Source organism: Botryllus schlosseri, chromosome 2, assembly GCF_051294905.1.
Source record: "Botryllus schlosseri isolate E-star chromosome 2, Bs_hap1, whole genome shotgun sequence".
Lineage (NCBI taxonomy): Eukaryota > Metazoa > Chordata > Ascidiacea > Stolidobranchia > Styelidae > Botryllus > Botryllus schlosseri.
In genome coordinates, this window is record NC_137237.1 from 29,418,028 (window position 1) to 29,440,487 (window position 22,460).

At 39.8% G+C, this 22,460-nt stretch overlaps 1 protein-coding gene and 1 long non-coding RNA gene across 2 annotated transcripts in view; one reads left to right on the plus strand and one right to left on the minus strand.

Annotated features, from left to right (window-relative positions):
- The window catches only part of LOC145457805 (uncharacterized), a 569,341-nt gene that overhangs the window by 362,266 nt on the left and 184,615 nt on the right, over positions 1-22,460 (plus strand). The gene's annotated exons all lie outside the window — the stretch shown is intronic.
- Positions 1,539-21,168, minus strand: LOC145434393 (C-type mannose receptor 2-like). The gene is made up of 8 exons (XM_080311746.1): positions 21,074-21,168; positions 19,341-19,530; positions 12,633-12,731; positions 11,025-11,140; positions 8,083-8,257; positions 6,133-6,224; positions 4,453-4,740; positions 1,539-1,705 (listed from the first exon to the last, which is right to left on the minus strand). The coding sequence occupies exons 1-8, from the start codon at positions 21,123-21,125 to the stop codon at positions 1,689-1,691; spliced, it is 1,029 nt and encodes a 342-aa protein (XP_080167872.1). The 5' UTR covers positions 21,126-21,168; the 3' UTR covers positions 1,539-1,688.

A 22,460-nucleotide genomic window follows, 5' to 3' on the forward strand; every position in this document is an offset into this window, starting at 1 on the left:
CTCGGGCATCTGAAATCCTAGTGGCAATGTATCTTATTAATTTAGAATATATTTCAACATAAACTAAATTATAGAGAAATGTTCATTTGGTATAATTAGTACACTATACAAGTCAAAGACAAAAGGGTGAGAAGAGACCAGAGGGAGCTGTTCCATTTTGTTATTAAAATAGGCCTTATTATTCTACCCACTTGACCAATCTATATAATACTATGTCAGGGGTTACCAACCTTTCCGGACAGAGGGTCGCAGGCGATATACTAATCATTGCACGGGCCACTTGGATGTTGATGATCTTTTCAGTGGTCCGATAGGAGTGAACCGGATTAGGTAACAGTGAAAACAAGATTTATCTTACTACGCATCAAAATCGGTAACTATTATTTAATGGATACTCCTAGCCACGCGAAGGGAGAAAACTTTCAAAGGTGATGAATGAATTCGGTCAATAAAATTGTTACTTGCAGATATTGCGGGTCGCCTCGGTTTACCGCTGTGCTCATTTGGCAATGACAGGATCATTCGGAGCTTAGACATATCAATAATAGAGGTTTCGGCGAATATACGTCTATCATTTTGAGCAAAGCTTATGTCGTCGACGAAATTTCTACCAGTGCAGACGGGAAGTCGCATGTTGGACGACACGTTCTCTCATAAAAGCGAATATAGTCAGACCTAATTCTGTATTCTTGGCATATTTGGGGATACTTATGCTATGATATCTTAGTCATCTACATCCCAAATTTTGCGATCAGGCTAATCAACTATTTTGTTTGCCTTTGCAAGTTCATAATGAATTATCTGGGTCATTAAAAAAATATATATATTACTAGTTTCAAGCTCGCAGGCCACCCCAAACTTTCTCGCGGGCCATGGGTTGACCGCCCCTATATTATGTGGTTTAAAATTATACACAGACCCGATTTGCAAGTTGGAGCTGTAACAGAATAGTACCCGTTTTCTGCTGCGACGCCCTATATTTTAAAACAATGCACATGAGTAGGCTACAGGCCCTAGCCTGTAGGCACCGCGCGGCACCACTAAGTGTCCAGAACATGAGCTTTAAATCTTTCATCCTTAGCGCACTCATCAGAATCTTTCGTCGTCTTGTGTTCTCATTTATCGTGGATTTCACGAAACGCGATTTGATAAAAGTCGTTGCCCGGTCAGACTTTTCGGATTCGGACCTGACTATTGAAAGTATTCCTATCTTTTCGGGCTCGGAATGAACTAACGTTGGAAATATCATGCATGCATGGAAATCAATGGGTACCCACTTTTAAAATGTTCAACAACCCCTGTAATAAGCTTGCCTTATCTTTTCTGTGACTACTGATCTAAGCCAACCTAAATTATTACCTAAAATAACCCCCCTAAACTAAAATACCATAAAAATTAACTCAACCATAAACCACCCACCAACCTTTTCAAACTAATTCACAATGCTCGTGTGCCGAACGATCGGTAATAAAAGTGACATTCTCCAATTTACATCCTTCCACATTTTACAACAATATTTTAAAAAATCGGCTAACGAGTCCATGCATGTCGATTTATTCATAGAGAATTATTCATTAAGAAGATGCGCCTTTGATTAAAAATCATTAATTCTCAATAAAATTTTGAATTGCAGGTAAAGCTGAGAGGTCCGATATCTGATTTAGTTCGTCACGGCGCCATGGCTTCTTTCATGCTTCGGGGTGAACTAAAAAGGATTGAAAAGACGTTTATGGGTCAAGAATATGAACACTGGATATCTACTAAATGTCGATTCGATGGAGCGATGGTATTTTCGATTGAAATAAAAGAAATGAAATATTGCCTTCGTGTTTCATCGACATTGTGGTGGGGTGGAGAAAGAGACTCTTTCAGCCTCTGCTGGGTGTGGACTTTACACGGCGGATCAGTGCTCAATGATCTGCAAGATGGTTTTATTCCAGATCACCTTCAAGCTGCCCGGCTTGGAACCGGCACTGTTTTGCTCACCACCGGCAAGGATGCAGAGGAGACAGCCATTGAGGTGTAACTACTAAGGTCGCTCTTAGTATCCTTTGGTCGAATTGGTTTTTTGTTCTCGGGTGACGAGTATGGATAACAGTATTGTGATCAAGTCACTACATTCGAGTCACGAGTCATCTCGAGTCATTGCAGATTTTGACTCGAGTCAAGTCAAGTCACTCGATTTTCAAAGGTGATTCGAATCAAGTCAAGTCATCCGATTTTTGAAGGTGACTCGAGTCATGTCGAGTCAAGTCACGTCACGTCACGAGTCAAATCACTATAGTCGAGTCAAGTTGAATTTTCAAAGTACGATACGTGATTCAAGGTCATTGCATTTTGCTAACTGTTTTAAATACAGATGGGATTCCCATTTATTCTGAATCGAGGAACGAATAAAGAGTTGATTATACACGCAAGAAGGCGTTCTCTCGCTCATGCATACGTATAGAAATGTCAAACTACGCAAGCATAGCGGTATGGCCTCAGTCTATATCAGGGGTGGGAAAACTACGACTTGCGAGCCGCATGCTGATCTTTGAGTCTTTGATTGCGGCTCTTCAATGAGTTTGCAATGTGCATTCGGTGATAATGAACGTAAGCCACTGTGCCTTTTCCGCCAAGATTCGCCCAATAATAATCACAAAGCTAGAATTTAAACCTCATTACGAAAACAAACACCAAAACCTTAATTGCCAAGAGTTACCAAAAAATACATATTTACGGAGTATTATGATTACCGAGGTCCGCACTGTTTGAAGTCGATCAGTTCGATTTCAAACACCTTGCAGCCTAGGTGGAGACGCATCGTCTTATACCACACAATAATAAACTTCATTCGATACCCAGCATTTCCTTGTGACGGAATAAATTAGTATATATAAATTTTTGTGTTGTGACTCTTTTAAGGCAAGGATTTTTGATATGCGGCTCGCGCGTGAACCAGCTCTGCCCACCCCTGATCCATAATTATTAGCCAAAATATAGGATAGCATATGAAGCATCAGAGAGTTCAATAAAATGATATGGAGCAATACCCTACTGGGGCCTACGACCCTACCCACATATATATATCCATGATATACAATTATAAACGTATGGACGATATTCGTTCGATTTATACAAGCAAGGGGGTTGGTTGAGGTGTGCAAGTTTACGAAAACGTAAGCTATAAGCTCCGATCACTGCGTTAACGATCAATTCATTAGTGATGCAACAATGCAGGCTCGGCACACTCAGTGAGTGATCGATCAACAATCCGAACTTATACAGGATACGGCGATCTAGTCGACATCGATTACTTGTTGACTTGAAATTGACTCGTAAATTTTGCTTTGAGTCACGAGTCAATCTGCATTTTTGAAGCGTCGAGTCAAGTCATTTTTGCAAAGTGACGCGAGTCAAGTCAAGTCATACGAAAAAGGTGACTCGAGTCTGACTCGAGTCAAGTCATGACTCGAGTCATCCCAACACTGATGGATGATATGATACATCTGAATATTTGACCTATTGGACTCATCTGACCGACCGGTGTAGGACGCCCTGAGCCCTCTCACGGTTCATACACTTTGTAAGATACAATATCATTATAGTACATCGCCCACATCTGTATATCACGTGACTTAGATCTTTCTTCTCGCTACCACGTGACTTACCATTTATCAGCTCGTGCATTTCAATTACAAACCAGACTCATCTGCGATATCCTACTGTATATTCCATGCATATTCGACCAATATATCTATCTGAGGCAATCCTGTCGTTGCATTCACGTTGAAGTTGTCAGATCAAGGACTTAACGCAGGAACGTGCGTCTTACTACCCACGAGCTAAGTATATCCACCCAGCCACACATTACGTGGGACTCAGGTTACAACTCTAGCACGTTATCAGACGACACATCCTTCTGCACCGGTAAGCTCCATAGCTAGTTTTAGTCACGCCGAAACCATCCCATAAATCGCTTATACGATTCTTAACCGGTCATCACTAAGGTCTTGATCGAACAAATAGCCTATGTGAGCTATTTTCAATGAAAAGTCGTATTTTTCATGATTCCAAGACTTATTTGCCTAGCGGACTCAGATTCTTGGTTATTGCGAGACTGTACCCTGATTTGCATATATTCGTGGCATTTGCACCCATTTTCAATTTTCCTGCCTCTTTGAAATGAACTACAAGGCGATAAGATTTGAAGTTGGGTTTTATTGCTATATATTTCGAAATGAACCCGGGATTGAGATTTGAAAATGCATTCTAATCTCAAAATCGGCATAGGATATGAGCTAAGAAGGTAATTAGGAATGAATGATTGAATTGACTGTGGCTGCGGATCTAACCGTACAGGTCCGTGTATACAAATGAATTATAAGATAAGTTCGAAGTGTGTACAAACGTATATTTCATGTGTTATTTTAACAACCAATTTTCGCCCAAATATACTTATAGATTTACCTGTTATGTTAATAAAGGTGACATATCCTCTCGACGGGCTGAAAATGTCATTGGCGGCGGAGCATTTATACTTCGCAGAGTCTTCCAGGGTGGCGCTTTTGATGATTAGTGTTGCCTTCCCTGGCTCAATTTTTTGAAGAGGTTCTTTCCAAATATTGTCCGTGGGTACGCCGTCCTGTCTCTGCCATTTGACGTTGACAGTCGAAACTCCAGATCCAGTACATTCGATCTCAATCGTATCTCCGACTGTGTAATCCTTTCTACTGTTCGACAGAGCGAGAGGGAAAACTGCGTGTAATTGAGAACAATATGTTAAGCAGCGTCATAAAACTAAATAGGTATATGTGATTGGCCGAGAGAAACCATCGATACTGGTAATCGGCGTGTGTATCACAGAACTTCCAATTTTTCAAAACCAGACTTGTTGCCTAGTTGAAGTATCCAGATATATTTTGTCGTCATGACATACTTGCTTACTAACGAAGCTCGCATATCACTTCAACATATATACTAGAGTCTAGACCAGTGGTTCTCAACGTTGGCGATATTGCCCGCAGGGGGCGATTTGGCAGTCTAGGGGGGCGAAAATAACGAAGGGGGCGATAAGGGCGATAGCGCGTTAAGACGGCTATATTGGAGTCGGGACCGTAACAACCACACCCCAAAATTAGGGGCAAAAATTATATCGTGAATTAACAAAAATTGTAGTGTAATTTTTTAGAAATTCGTACAATTTTTTCCAAAGATTTTTGCGCTGCGCGCGATTTTATATTTTCATATATCTTGACTTTGTGGTACCCGTCCCCCAACAAAAATACGCATGATTTATGGAAATGTAAGACTTCGGCGTCAGCCATTACTACGCCACGACGCACCAAGACATATGAAGTTAGAGGTCATGTAACATGCGACTCCGAGAAGTGTGCCAGAACGATCAGCAACGAGAAGACCTTGGCCGAAAAGGAATGCCCTTGTGCTGACCGAAAACTAAGATATGTATTCTTATACATATATGTTTAATTGTCCATATGCGCCTCAATGGCTGGCATCGAATGTTCCTGTCCTAGCGACCTTAACCCTACAGGACAAATGCCATCCCGCAAAGAAAAAAATATTTACCAGTTAAGAAATACCAATTTGAAATCATGTGCGTCTCTTAGTTTGTCACGTTTTTGACGATTTCCATATCTGCTGATATAGCAGATATAGGAGGTCACGAGATAGCATCATGTAACTAAGTCAATATAACAACGATTCCGCCGCTGGTTGCTAGTTGATTTGACCAATAGATAACAATGAATTTTGATGTGAAATTTATTCATATGCACAAATTTGAACATTCTACCAGAGTTGGAATCACGACGGCTGGTAAACTGAATTCAGATTTGCAGTAGGCCAAGGAGTTTCTAGTTATTCTAAATATTCATGTGGCATCCAAGTATATATTCAGTCACATATCAGATTTAGACTTGTATTAGGAAATGATATGAAACAAACAAACTCAAATTTTTACATTGGGTTCGAATCCATGGATCAAATGCGAAGCACGATGGATTTGTGAAAATATTGAAGAAACCCATGTATGGCGACAAGGCTTGGCGGGGTTGATATAGGAAATTGAGAGTTAGTATAATGCTCGTGCCTGCACGAGTAAACATGTCTAAAGTAATCATCTCCTACCATCTTCACACACGTAACTCGTCGATCCTTCGCAGTTGTCGGCGTTTAAGCAGTTATGCGTTCCATCTACCCAGTAGCCGACCTTGGAATTCCTAAAATTAAATCGAAAGTCATGCAGTCATGAATAATAATAATAATAATAATAATAATAATAAGAAGCAACCGCCCGGATATAACCGTCAAACTAAAAAAGAAAAGAGAATGCTTATTCATTGAACTGGCTGTCCCAGCTGATCACAACCTACTGCAAAAAGAATCAGAAAAACACTCCAAATACGCAGACCTCAAAATGGAATGTGAGAAAATGTGGCGATGCAAAATAAACATTGTACCGATAGTCATTGGCGCTGCAGGGGTCGTGAGCAAAAAACTCATGAGACATATCCAACAAATTCCGGGTAACGTTCGATTCGACATGATCCAAAAGATCACACTATTGGGCACTGTGCACATTCTTCGGAAGGCCTTGAATGCACCACTGGACTAAAATTACACTTGTGAATCACAGCATGATTTCTGTAATTTCGATTCTTCACCTTCAATTATCTCTACCTCTGCTCTGTAACCCGTGCCAATTCTTCATCTGCTGCAATTCTGTAATCTGACTTCTCCATGTATTGCATAGGAATATCAATTTGAATGTAGGGTACTGAAATTTTAAAAGTTTACTCCAATCTCGCCATTTTCCTTTGGGGGCAGGCTGCTCCCCGGATTATGTGTGTATTTACCAGTTTTACTGTGAATAAAGAATATAATAATAATTATAATAATAATCTACCTCTGCTCTGTAACCCATGCCAATTCTTCATCTGCTGCAATTCTGTAATCTGACTTCTCCGTGTATTGCATAGGAATAACAATTTGAATGTATTACTGAAATTTTAAAAATTTACTCCAATCTCGCCATTTTCCTTTCGGGGGCAGGTTGCTCCCCGGATTATGTGTGTATCTACCAGTTTTTACTATGAATAAAGAAGATAATAATAATAATAACCACTGGACTAAAATTACACTTGTGAATCACAGCATAATTTCTGTAATTTCGATTCTTCATCTTCAATCATCTGTACCTCTGCTCTGTAACCCTTGCCAATTCTTCATCTGCTGCAATTCTGTAATCTGACTTCTCCATGTATTGCATAGGAATATCAATTTGAATGTATCACTGAAATTTTAAAAATTTACTTCAATCTCGCCATTTTCCTTTGGGGGCAGGTTGCTCCCCGGATTATGTGTGTATTTACCAGTTTTACTGTGAATAAAGAATATAATAATATAATAATTTATAGAGCGCCGAATATAACAATATGTCATTACTACACTAGGGCGCTGTACATAAAAGGCAATAAAATATAAAAGTAAACGATATGTATAAAAGACGAAGTGCATATAGTTGTAGGGCGGAATGAACACTACTCTAGTTCGAACGCTCGTGTGAATAAAACGGTCTTGATTTTGCGTTTGAAAACATATAGCGAGTCACATAGTCTGATAGAAATTGGAAGATTGTTCCACAGAATGGCGGCCGAGGAAGAAAAGGTTCTCACGCCGTAGGTCGATGTTCTGACTCTTGGAACTGACAAGAGCATTTGTTACTGAGAACGTAGCGCTCTTCCGGGATTATACATTGTCACTAGCTCACGAAGATACGCTGGTGCACTTCCCTCCATGCATTTGAAGACGTACAGAAGAAGCTTGTATTCATGAACAGTGATCAGCTGTAACTCTTCCAAAATGCGTGCGCATACGGTATTTTACATCGGCACCGCCGTGTAGAGTGAAGTGTACCCTTACTACACAAAAGTAGATATCCGAAATTTTACCACGATGTCCACGGTGTTCCTTGATTTATTCCTATCCAGCCGCGTCCTTGTAAGCATTTTACCCCGAGTTCAAATTCTCATTTTTTCCTGCGCCGATCTGTGTTTAGATTACGTTTACTTCGCTCACCAGTTAATGCTTTTTTCGATTTTCGCAATTACGGCATCCGAATCCACCACAGCAAGTCTGAACCCGTCCTTTTTACAACCGCTTCTCGCCATCTCCTGCGTGCCTTTCTCGACGTCAAATTTTCGGATTGAGAAGAGTCTGTCGTCAATCTGACTCCTTTTATATTCGGACGGTTCTACAAGCAAAAAGGGTTGTATTTGAATCAGTTGCCGTTGCGACGAATCGAGATTATTCAACTAGATCAGGGGTTCTCACTTCTCAACCAGTGAGAGTTCTCAAGTGGTGAAAATTTAGTTAAATTTGTCTTGTTATTCGCTCTAAAATAGGTTTGCTGTTCATAATATAGAATTATAAGTCGGCTGCATAAAGCTTTTCATATGACTATGATGAAACCTATTGGCATGTATGGAGTGACAATGTCGAACATGAAAGGGGGGAGGGGGAACGGCAGCTTTTGTTTCCCGGCTATGACAATCTACAGCTAACAGCGACAAAAGTAATTTCGATTGTATAACAACTGCAAGTCAATACTCAAGTAACCAAGTATTACGGCAGGGTCCATGGCCATGCAAGTGCATTGGCATATGCCGTTGGAAAGGGCGTGTACCGTGTGAAGTGCATTAAATTTGGACGGAAGCGTATTTGATGTAGATTCGAGGTACTTACTTAGGAAGGTCCTGTTATTGTAACAGAAAAATAGCCATAGTTGCAAATTTTATCAATTATCAACTTCCTGTGAAACTATATACGGCACCACCGCAACGAATCGTGATGGATTGAGGATTAAGTGCAATAGGCCTGCATTGTCCGGCCTTGAAATCATTAAACATAATGCAAGAGTTACATGAATTGATTGTATCATTGAATTGAATACTCTGAGATCACAACTTCATTAGGTGATTTCGATCCGACCATCGTCGCGCGAGGACGTCTCGAGGCAGCTTTAAATATTGCACAGGATTTGTGCAGCTATAGCATGAAAATCCGATCTTATGGAACTCATTTTTCTTTGTTCGTGGCGCACAAAGCCGGAAACCGCGAAACTCGCCATTATAATATTAATATTAATATTAACTTCAGTAGGTACAAGAAATACTGTGTACATTGCACGATATTAAAAATTGTTTTCTCCACTTCACCAAAAAATTGTTTGAAGCGGGCTCAAATTGTTTATGTCATTACCCACCACAGTGGAACTAACAATCCAATCACACAGTGGATTCAGTGTGTTGATGATTAAGTTTCGCGACGTTAGTGAACAGCGAACGGCCCCAATGTATACAATGGTTTCACGATCTGCCAAGGCCGTAACTGCCGTGCCCAAAACCCTCAATTGAGGGGAGATCGAAGGGGCCGAAAATTATTTCGTTGGTCTTTTGTCGGAAAATATTTAGTCAACATTAAAAATTTTGTCGCGCTTCTCGCGATTTCATGTTACTAGTGGCATAGATTTATATGACTAGTAAGAGAAAAGGTACGTATTTTGAAGAAATAGATTTATTTGCGCAGGCGATTATCAACGCATCAAACAGAACTATTATATGAGGCGGGCCTTAGAACAATTTCAAACCGGGAAATGGGCCACGGCCAGAAAGGGGTTGAAAACCCCTGAACTGAACTCGTAGCTTCATATGTTTTGTTTTCTTTTATGTCCACTATCTATCTTATATGAAACCGTAGAACTCACACTTTGGTGGCGAGATAGCGCCAGAGGTGGTCTGTAACGAAGCACTTCTACTTATTTGAAGTACTCAAGTAGTTTTCCTCTACTGCTGGTACTTACTCGAATAGATTTCATTTTCGCTACATTCACTTCTACTTCGTAATATTCTGTGATCTACTTACTTACTTTTCGATATTTTCAGTTTGTCAAGTAGAAGTAGTTTAATCTTACAATTAGGAGGATAGCCTGAGGAATTTCGAGACTGTTTTTCTGAAGTATTCAACTGTCATAGAAGTGTAAAGCCCAGAATTTTCGTCGTGCTTCGCGCTCAGTTGATACAGAGTAACCATTATGATTTCACGAAAGTATAAAATATATAATTTATATATTATAGGTAGTGGGTTGGCGTGGTTCCTTTCACACTTCATTATCGCCCTCCGCTCACATGGAATATTTAATGACAGTATATATGGCTCATCATAACGTTTGTAACTCATGTTTCGAAATCTAGCATTAATTTATCATATCGTAATTCAGCAGTCTATAGCGTGTCCTAATCTGGAAAAGTAGACTCTGACTTTTTTTAGTTATAGAGTTTTTAATCATACCACCTCAAAACCTTCGAAACTTTCTTCTAGACTTAAGACACGAAATGCATATAACGTTTTTAGAAGTAGTATATATATTTCACTTTCAATTCTCAGTATCATTGACTTCGGGTTCTAATTAATATCAGTTCTTTTGTCTGGAGAACATACATGTTTTTGCTTTTATACTTCATTTCCGAAAATAAAGTTAAATATGACATTTTTACGATCCACCATCCACGATCCACGATCCACCATCCACACATCCACGTAAGCGGTGTCTTACAAAAAGCCTCAAAGTTGGCCGCGCTACAAGTCGGCAGATACGGATACAAAAATCAAAAAATCGGCCTGGGGTTAAATGACCATTGTAGTCGACAAACACCATGAATACCCCAAACAAACACACTTTATGTTGCAAATTATCATACCTACATATAAAGTAGTTAGATCTATCATAATTCACAATAATATCTACCAAATCCAATAGCCATGGCGAGATATAAAAATTATTGAACTGATCGTGTTGATTTGTTCTACTATTGCGAATTAATGAAAGTGGTTACTTTTCGGGCTGCTACCACCTCTACTGCTTTACGTTCATATTTCACGCTCTAGGATTGTTGAGTATGAAATATAACTTATTGCGTCATTTCCAGCAAATCGTTTCGTATCGGGCGAATATTATTCACCTTGAAAGCAAATGAAGGGTTGCTCACGCCCGCAGTCAATATCATTCCACGTGTTGAATGGCCACTCTAAGGCAGCGCAATCTTCCTTTCTATGGTTATCCGGCTGACTCGGTCCCCTGCAAATTAGAACATCGCTAACATCTTTTTGTTGATATGTAGTAGTCATTTTGAGGGATCTGAGAATATGGATAAAGATGTACTTAAAATGAGATACTTGCGACGCCACACTTGGATGGAATAGGACCCTCGTAGGGAAAACAATACATATTACCACGCAGCGTACTGGTAGGTTATACAGCTGCAACACCTATGTGTAGCTTTTTCGACTTCGGCCGCGTTCGACTCCAGAACTTTTCGCTTAATGTTGGAGGTGTGAATGAACATAAATAGCAAAAACAACCACTTCAAAATGGTACTTCTAGAAGCTACAACATGTTTCACTACCGGCGCATGCCGTCAGAATGTTTTACCAGCTTGCACCCAACGACTTTGGAAATCCTCGCTTTTCGTTTTCACTGTTCGTTTGGTTTTGATTACCAAACTCCCAAGCAGGGTTGTAATGACTCGAGTCATGACTCGACTCGAGTCCGACTCGACTCACGTTTTTCAGATGAGTCGACTTGACTCGAGTCATTTTCTCAAATTACAGAAATGACTCGAATCGACTCGAGTCAATTTGTGTATTGACTCGACTTGGACTCGAGTCATTGCGCATGACTCGAACCAAGTCATATGACTCGAGACTCAGAAGACCAAGACCGACCTTTCATTGTAATTTCGAGGAATAGTAAAGCAATGACACTATTGGGATTTCGTCTATTGGTACTGGTACTTGAAAATGCGCCCAGAAACTGCTAAAATGACGGAAATTAGTATATTATAAATGCGAACCATTCGATATCACTTAACAGAGTTACAAAAAGTGGATTTAACAAGCCTTTAACTGGAAACTCGGCAGTCAACACAATGACTTTGACTCGACTCGAGTCATAATACCATGACTCGGACTCGACCCTCAGCTCGGTGACTTGAACTCGGACTTGACTCGGTGGTGGTGGTGAATTGAAAATGACTCGACTTGACTCGAGTCAAAACTATAAAACTGACATTGACTTGTGACTCCGAGCATTGTGACTTGTTTACAACCCTGCTCCCAAGTAAGACTTCAGATGTTACTACGACATAGACTCTGGTATTTTAGAGTCCTTTTTCGCCGGACAATCGAGACATCAACATAATTCACTTCACACCAGTGACGTGAAATCATATAAAATGGTGTAGCTAGATTCACCTCATAGCCTATATATAGTAACTGGTATGGCAGATTTGTGGCAAGAAATGAGAACTACTTTATTTGCACAGAAATTCTGAAAATATGACGAATCCACGTTTTTGTTTACAATATAGATTCGGAGCAAATTCCTACAATGCCATATACAATATTCAACGCTTGCCTTGATCTATTATTTATAATACTCAGCCAGTAAAGTAATCCTCAAGTCATGAGCCGAGACTCTAGAGTCGTAGTTGGACAGATTTTTACCATCAGACTGCCACGAGAGCCGCTGTAAGGCCTATCTTCAAGGATTTGGCAGTACCTGTACTCACCAATTTGTATATCCGGAAACTGGAGTGCCATCATTCCAGAGCCACCTGCCTTCATTGTCGAGATCATTCATGCCGATTATTGGGCTCCAATAATAAGCACTGAAATTTAAAAATACTTTCAGGGTATTGATGATGCAGAAAAAAAAAAATTTTAATAGAGGATTCATTTATCCTGGCAATCATGGGCGGTAAGGGGGCTTGTGATCAAAGGGCTTGATAAATCCTTATTTAGAAAGCAACATGGAGCGGCATCCTATGATTTAAAATATCTCTATGCTTATTAGCACTGTTCCCTCTTAGCTGCGCGCGTGCGCGGCAGCGCGCAGAAAAATATGTGCTATCCCCGAAAAAGCCGAAGTGATGACCTTTTTTATAGTCGTTACGCAATGCTGTCTAAGAGATCGCGCAGTGAGATGGTGAGTGCGCGCAGTGTCATGAAAATTTAGAGGGGACATTGCTTATTAGTTGGGTTTTTTTGAGTCGTCACACCTAAGTGCTGGCCCGAAACTAAAATTAGCTTCTTTTACTATGAGCTGTTTATTGCCAACGAGTTGAAGGTAAAGGTGTCATGATAGACTCAATAAGAGTACTTTCAAACTTCTGATACAAAAATTTCAGTGTGCTAAAGGTCGTTTAGTCAGGATCCGACTATTCCTCGTTTTGGCACGCTATAACATACTTTTCATTGCATGCCCAATTCGATCTCGCCTTCCGTGACATGCCACCTCATTTTTGTCGCGTGCTTTTTTAAATTAATTTCTTTTCTTTCACTGTGCTGTGCATGTCTCCTCTTTACATTGCCTAGGCCAGTTGTTCTCAAAGTGACGGGCGCTACCGCGTGAAAGCATCTGAAGAGGGCGCGAAGATGCGTTCAACTGAAAAAATTCGCGCTTTACGTGATTTACCCCCGACTCGTAGTTATTGCTCTGTGTATAATCCTAATTTCAGAGTTAAGAATTGTCTCATTCACATTCATAACCATCCATGCAATCAAACTACCCGTTGGGATTGCTAGCATTCTGGCTGCATTTTCTGAAATGACGATAAGGGAGCGCGAACGTTTTCACTATCATAAAGGGGAGCGTGTCTAAAAAAGTTTGATAACCACTGTCCTAGGCCAAGGTGGTTTTCTGATTTCAAGGACTAGTCGTTTCGAGACCCTTCTATCTTTTCATTGTATCGCCATTTTTGCGGTGTATTGAACTGATGAAAATTGCTAATAACAAACCAAATACCGATATCGAAACGCCCCAGTCCAGTCTATCCAGGGGTGTACTGGTCCACTGGCCTAGGCCAAGGTGGTTGTCTGATTTCAAAGACTACTCCTAGTCGTTTCGAGACCCTTCTATCTATTCGTTGTATTGCCATTTTTGTGGTGTATTGAACTGATGAACATTGCTAATAACAAACCAAACAATAATATCGAAACGCCCCAGTCCAGTCCATCCAGGGGTGTACTGGTCCGCCCTCAAGATTAACGGTCCACGGCCTGACCTTTCGATCTCGTCTACCTCGACATGTCACCTCACTCTTCCGCTTGCTTTTTATTTTCTTTTTCTTTTACTGAATGCCTCCTCTCCATCGTCTATGCCACTGGTCGGAAACCTATGGCTCGCGAGCCATATATGACTCTTATGGGTATAAGATTTCTTTGTCAAATATTTATTTTTATACTGAATTGATCAATATTGCTGCGACTTGTTAGTAAATTTTCATCACGGCTAGAATAATTACTACCGCGGCAACATGTATATGAGATCGGACCCCCTCTTTTTGAAATCCTTAAATTTAAGTTACTGTTGCGCCGGCGGCGAATATCACTAACGAATTTGATTCGAAATCTTTGATTGCGCGATACGTTAGTTGATCAAAGATAGTAGCAGTGTTGGGATGACTCGAGTCACCTTGTTCGTATAACTTGACTTGACTCGAGTAACTTTGATAAACTGACTTGACTTGACTCGGCGTATCCAAAATGTGGATTGACTCGCGACTCAGAGCAAAATTCTCGAGTCAATTTCAAGTCATCAGGTAATCGGTGTCGATAAAAATCGCTGTATCTTGCATATGGTCGGATTTCCCGCGAAACGCTGGAATAACCCGTGAGAGCGACTAATCATTCAATGATCGTGCGTTTCAGTGAGCCTCCAATGTTCTGTCACAAACAAATTGACCACAAACGCAGAGATCGATGCTTATAGCTAGTACAGTAAAGTAATTTTATAGCAAAATGTCTACTTCTGTTCTCTGTCCTTACCTTAACCCAACCTCTTGTTTTACTGAAATTGAATTCGAATATAGTTTATATAGTCATCAACCATCGGCACAGGCTCTAATTGTATCATATTATATCATATCAATTTGTAAAATGTTATGTATTGCATCATATCAATTCGTTTCTCAATTCTCTATTTTGGCTGGTACCTATAAACTTAGCCTATGCAATTACTTACGTAGTTTAGCAGTTCTACGTATATGTGAGCGTGCATATTTAACTCTATATTCGTTCATTGGTTCAGAATCAATGACCAATCAATCAGTATTATATCAATCAGGTAGCAAAATGCAATGACGTAATCATGCCTCATAACTCGAGAGGGCAACTTGACTTGAATTGTGACTTGACTCGTGACTTGACTTGACTCGAGTCACCTCCAAAAATCGGGTGATTTGACTTGAGTCGAGTAACCTTCGAAAATCCATTGACTTGAGTTGACTCGAGTCAAAATGTGCAGTGACACGAAATGACTCGTGACTCGAAGGTAGTGACTTGATCCCGATACTGGGAGAGTAGTGGACATAACGACGGCAATATGATAACGCAGGTATCAAATACACATCGTATTCCTGATCTTCGCCGTGAAATCAACTGCTGTGGACGTGACTTTCAGAATTACAAACTCGAAATCTAAACAACGCCTTATCCACGTTCTTGATTAGTAAGGGTAGTTGTGTAGTACCGGCGATAAAACTCATGTTAACTCATGTTACATGATACCGCCGAATACTTTGAGAATAGAGAAGTCGATCAGTATTTACATTTTCGGAATCAGTGCGGCAGTTACATCGAATTAATATCAGTTATAATAAATTCTAAGATATTTACGATGAATTGCGTTATCAATGGTGAGGCTTGGCTGTGCCTTACCTGTGGTTTCACGCTTTATTTAGGAAAAATAAATATTCAAATTGCGTGCATTTGGGAGAAAAATGTTCAAAATCTAGTTTTTCATGAACATCAATAAAAAATACCAATGGTAAATATTGCTTTCACAATTTTCGTTCACTCATCCTGACGACAGGGGAGGCACTGCCTCACTTGACTCACCTGACTTCACGTCACTGATGTATCAAAATTAAAGTGAGTATGCCTATACTGCTGTAGTGACCATGTTTGGCTTCACCTAAGCATGTGATCATGGGTTCTCGCATTTAAAAGGACCATCACGACGAACCTACGTTCTCGTATACCTCAAGTTTCGCATGCTCAAATAAGGCAACCAGCATAATTAGTAGGCTTACGAGTTTTTACGGAGGAAATGTGGCGCACACGATGAATCCCGTGTAAGTGAGTTCGAATGAGTGCTACCATGACGTTAGGAATTTCTAACTGTGACGTAACAGCTGATTGGTGTGTATGGTTCTTTGATAGTTAAAATGAAAAAAAAACGGCCAATATGACTCTTCGGTGAAAAAGGGTTCCGAACCCGGCCTAGCCCAAGGTGAATGTCTGATCTCAAAGACTACTCCAAGTCGTTTCGTCACCTTCCTATCTTTTTATTGTTTCGCAATTTAGTTGTGTAGGCTATTGAACTGAATAAAATTGCTAATAAACCGATCCGACATAGATGAAATCAAATGTAATATTAAAATGGAAAATCATTTCATTTCCAGGACTAAACACAATCGGTTGCTGTCTTGTTAGCTAGCCGAAATACAAATAAACATGTACGCGAGTAAGCCGAGTATGCTGAATTCGTTTTGAACGAAATTTTCTCGTTTTCATGAAAGTTGTCATGATGAAGATGAAATATCCGAAGCGTATTTTCATGTGATAACTTCCCATGTGTTGTCCGAGGCGCCATATTATATCATAAATCATAGTATCCTACAGTGGCGTGGGCTCAACCAAATCGTATTAGGTCACTGATATTGGATGCGTCATTCTCTCAATTTGACGAAAGGAAATTTTCATCATTACTTCGTTTAGCTTGCAGAGAAAAAAATTTGATAGAAATAAGTATTATTACATTTTGCTATATATCCTGTTATAGGCCCCGTTACTCTCCAAATTGAGCCTCGGATTTTGCAATTAGACAACGTTAGCAGTGATACGCAATAATGCCATCTTGAATAATGATGTCGCCACTCAGGAGCAAGTGAGCAACGGTGCAGCTAGTGTAAAAGTGAGAGTGCTCAATCGCCGACTCAGTAATGGGCAATACGCTTGGGTTTTGCGCCGCAGCTCATCAACTCCTGATCTCCAGCATCGTTATTCAAGATGCCAAATTTCGTCACAATGAAAAATTCGAGACTGATTTTGGGGGTGATCAAGGGCCTCTAACAGAATAAATTTTATTTGCTGTAATCAGTATGGCGGTAGTTTTCGATTGATATGAATTTCATCAAATTTTGATATTCGCAAACCAAAGTAAATAGTGTCGTAAATTGCCCTTGGTCAAATGAAGAGAGTGACACTGATTTCCTTGTGTCCACACCACTGTGGGGTACTATGGTAGGACAATATGATCATAATATTTCAGCGTGAATAAATTTCAATTGCACATGATAATATTTAACACGCATGCTTTTAAATAGGGCTGGGCAAAATCGAGTACCTGAGGGATTCGATTCTGAATCACGTAATATGCTTCGAGTCGAGTCGAGTAATCGTGTATAGCTCATTATGGCGTCATAATAGAAAGTAATACGTCAAAGCTCAAATATATACCGTTTATGCCACCACAAAGAATATAATGCCTGTTATTCATTTCATAAATGATCTTTTGGTATTTTTTGGACCATGCCAATTTCATTCCACCTGGTGACAACTGTGGGATAATCATGAATTCGGAAATATGCTACGTCCAGTAACCTTTGTGGCGTACTGCATGTTTCGTATGCTACGATACCGCCAATCAAGGTTTTAAGTCTTCAACAGTGAAATAAGCAACGAAACTATAATTCTCGTTGATAAATCAACTCTCAGTGGCGAGAAGCGTACAATTTCAGTACTCGAAAAAATCGTATTTTACTACTCGACTCGAATCAATATAATTAATACTCGATTCAGATTCGAGTACTCGAATCATTGTACCCAGCCTTACTTTTAAAACAATAAAATTTGATTAAAGGGATAGAAATGATTACCAACCTCTGGTCTCGTTTATTGACACAATGAACTTTAAATGACGTCAATGGCTTGATTCGGTTTGTCATCAAATTTGAAATGCAACATTCACTGTAATCCTAGGCTAATTGATTACGAGTGGTAGGCATTAATTTCCTGTTTATTTCAATGTGAATATAATATTTAATTGAATATAATATATAACAGGGGTCGGTAACGTATGACTCGCGAGCCATTTACGGCTCTTTTGATGATTTATATATGGTTCTCCTATTTTCAATTCGACACTTTATTCACATCGTATTTCTGCAACCTATTTGCCAATTTACATGACGGTGAGGATCATTACTCTGATGGCAGCTGTTGTTTTAATGTATTCATGGCAGCCGAAACGAGTGTATGTGACATGAAGACAGTTTCATATCCGGGATTTTAGCGGCTCGGAATACGCCTTTCAAAATCCTAAATTTTATGTTAGATGTTGCCTGATGATGATTGTTCATTTAAATCAGTCCAATATAACAGTTTATTTCTATAATTGGGCAACACGGTCATTTACGGTTCCGCACCGGACACGTCTCATTCGTTGGATTCGATGCGGGGTTTGTGTAATTGCAAATGCAAAGTTGCGGTCGAATCGACAACCAATATATCGCGCGCGAAATCGCCGTAGCTGACATCGCACGCATTGATATACTGGATTGCACGATGCTTTGATTGATCGGAAAGAAAGACGAGGCGACGCTCGTATGGCAATGCGGTTTTCAAATCCACATTGTCTACCTGATCATCGGCGAGAAATGAACTCTCTTGGAAGTGACATTACTTAAAAAACGTTCCCGACTCCTGATGCATCGTATAATTATCAGTTGCTTTTTCGATACTCCGATTTAACTCGCTATGAACTCGCTGTCAACGATGATCCGTGTACATGAATCGAAAGCGAATATTAATTGTAAAGATTCGAGACGAACAGCAAGAGACAGCTATTCCGATATGTAAATTATACGATTATTTTCTCAAGGAGCTATATTTTTCCCAGCGACTAATCTCGATTCGAAATTGCTCGTGGGTACTGTGCTACTCAGTATCCAGCCGTCAAAGTATGAATTACTAACGGGATCATCGTTACGAATTTCGAGCTATTTGAGTTGTGAAATAAAAGTGGATTTGTGAAAATCGGCTATGCTACATGTAGCGATTGCACCTCAACACTATGAAGTTTGATAATACGGGGATTATAGGGCTCCCCATGAATGAAAATCTGAAATATAGTCTGAATATGACTCCTTTGACGAAGGAGGTTTCCAATCCCTGGAATAGTGGACATCGGTATTCAGAAAAAAATGTCAACTTACGTTCCTACAGCTTCATACATCAGGTCATAAACCTCCGAGGTGACATCTGCGCTCTCTATAAACACCAAATTTTTCCAGCCCAAGTCCTTGCATCTCTGTGTTGCCACTGCCCACATTTCATTACTTGTAGTATAGAGCCCATAAAGATTACCAGTTGTTTGACCGACCGACACGTAGAGGGGCTCCTCCGCTGTAATTCAATGCGGCATTAGAACGGCATGTTCTGTATGGTTAGTGGTTACGTTACTCACATCGTAAGGATTAGAAAATGAGAGAGCAAATATTTCCCAATAAATAATTTAGCCTATGGCATCATGAAAGCCTCTCTCTCATGAAATCTTTCTCTAACGAAGAGTTAGTTGTTCACACAAATGCGTACTTTTATGATTTACAGGATTGACATTGAAGTTGTGCCGTTTGACTGAGGTAAATTACGGTTGTGCAACACATCCTGAATGTTCATGAGACTTTCACGGAAATCGAGCCATTGTGAGATGATATTTAGGATTTTTCCTTTTATCCAACCGTATATGGGCCGGAGAGTTCCGAATATCAATTTCGATCTGGTCGTAATAAGATAAAAATTCATGAATCTGATTTTGAATTGTAAGCTCGCATATATATGTGGAACAAAATCTTGAAATATATGATAAAGTCACACCGTGCGTGAAAATGCATTGCATGAGACAGCTCAGCATGGCGCATGAGATAACAACATGTTAATGCTACATTAAATAATAAATGGAGAGTGGCCTCTGGTAATGTATGGCACGTGTGTGTGTTCACTGTTCACGGTGTTTCAACATATATACTAATGTAAGACCTTGGTAGCTTTCACATCCTATTTAACGTCCACTTGCGAATGAACATAACTTTATCAGTTACACGAGCTTTCGAAGCGCCGCTCCTTCAATTGGTGTTAAAGCGAAAATAATGCCAAAAGAGCAACGCAAAAAGATTTTCAATTTGAACATATGCATATTATGACATCACAGGAAATAAGAATTTTTAGATTCCAGAGTCGCGTACTTTATGACGTCAAAGACACTAATATCAAGTTGATATTCGAAATTCATGGGATCACAACTTACTGCATGTATTTCGAATATAAACTTGATTAGCCCTGACGTCACTAATATTGAATTGTGACGTCACAGTGGATAAACATTTACAATTGAAGATACAAGGTAAAAATGGCTCCTTTGACGAAAAGAGCTTCCGACCACTGTCATGAACAGACCAGAAATATTTTTAACCAGGTCTACATCGTTGTGCAGGATTTCCACGGCCGGCGGTCATCATCATCAGAACAGCCATTCCGTACCTATATTTACTTGCTATATCTGATGAACCGACGACGATTCCGAGGGTTCCAGCCTTTCCATATCGTATACATCGATCAGATTGGGTGCAAATTATCTGTGGGTTCATTCTATATGTTTTTCGAAAGTATTTACGCAATTATGACATGATTATACAACGTTTTAAAAAAATGTTCTTCTAAAAAGGGCATTTGTTTAAAACATGTTTGAAACGCCGTTTGTTTTAAATGCAAACCTAAATCTATAGTGATAAAAAACCGACAAAAATTTGCATCAATTAGGAATGGATTCTGGAGTCGACCTCCGTCGGACTGGAAACCACGATTAAACGATGGTGCAGTGGGGAGATATTTACGAGATAACACTGCACTGCTAATCATAATCTTTTGAAAACAACAAAATCATGCATACCTTGAGCGATGTTGGCACCGAAAAGTAGAACTACACTCAGTACCACTATCATCTTTGTTTGGATTATTTATTCTGTAACGATTCATCCAAATTAATTAATTTTGGGCAGAATGAGAGACGGTCGCTTATTGTTTCAGACTGAGCCAACGCCACGCCACAACACTTAAGTAGAGATCGGGGCAAAGTGCGGCCGCGGAGCTATTCTGAGCGGCCCGCGTGCCCGTTGCTTGGAATTCAAAACATAAAACACACTTTTGAAAATTGCTGCGTGGAATAAAACCATAGGCTGTATAAACTGACTGGAACGGAAATTGGTTTACTTTGAAGCCTTTTCAGTGTGCATGTGCAATGTACAAAATATGCCGCGATTACGCAGCATACTTCCCGCGCAGGTTCGCATACGTAATCAAGATTCAAAATAAAGTCAATGTAACAAAGTATGTCATAATAATTAAAGTCACAAGAAGTCACCCTACTCACATAGTTTAGTTCAAATAAAGATTACTAACCTACAGAGATTAGTTATCACTATAGTGAAAACGTTTTTGTTGCCATTGTCACATTATGCATTACACGTTCTGTGCTTCAAATTATTTCGTCATAGGCTTCGTTTCCAAATATATATTCCGTAAAACGATTCAATCAGTGCTCGTTTTTACTGTGAGACATCATCGTCCATAAAAGATGAACAGACATGTCAAAAAAAAGCCGAAAGCTGAAATCCAAAGACGGCATGGAGCACTAAACACAGGGAGGTTAGGGTGCGGCACTAAACACACCAATTGGAGGGGGCCCGAGCTCAAAGGGTGCCAAAAATTAGTTGGTATATTGACATAAATTAGAGTGTTTTTCAGATATTTATAAAAAAAAATCACATTTTCTTCGCGCTTCGCGCGATTTATCGTGGCTAGATGTCTTCGTATTTGTTAGGGTTCTTTCCTCATCAGCATTTCGGCGCCAGCCGTTACCGCATTACGGCTCACCAAGACGTTGAAAATAACGTTTCAGCTAACATGTGACTCTGTGAAGTGTGCTGCCACAAATGCCGGCGGCGAGGAAACCGCGACCAAAAGTACCGCCTAATGTTGGCCGAAACCGTTATATATATATATATAGTATAGCCTATATGTCGATTTCATCAAGCCGCAACTGTTCGGAAGGCAGCGATCAAGACAATAAGCTTTGTAGTATCCCAAATACATTGTAAGGTCTCAATATAAAGACGTGGTGGCTTGGAGAGAATCTAAAATGTATCATGTTTAACATTGTTTCGAATTATGACGGAAAATAAATAGATTATTGTGTTTTGTTAATTAACCGTCCTTTTCTCATTATCTATAATATAAACGCATCCGCTGAGCAGCATTTATTAACAATGTAATTCACT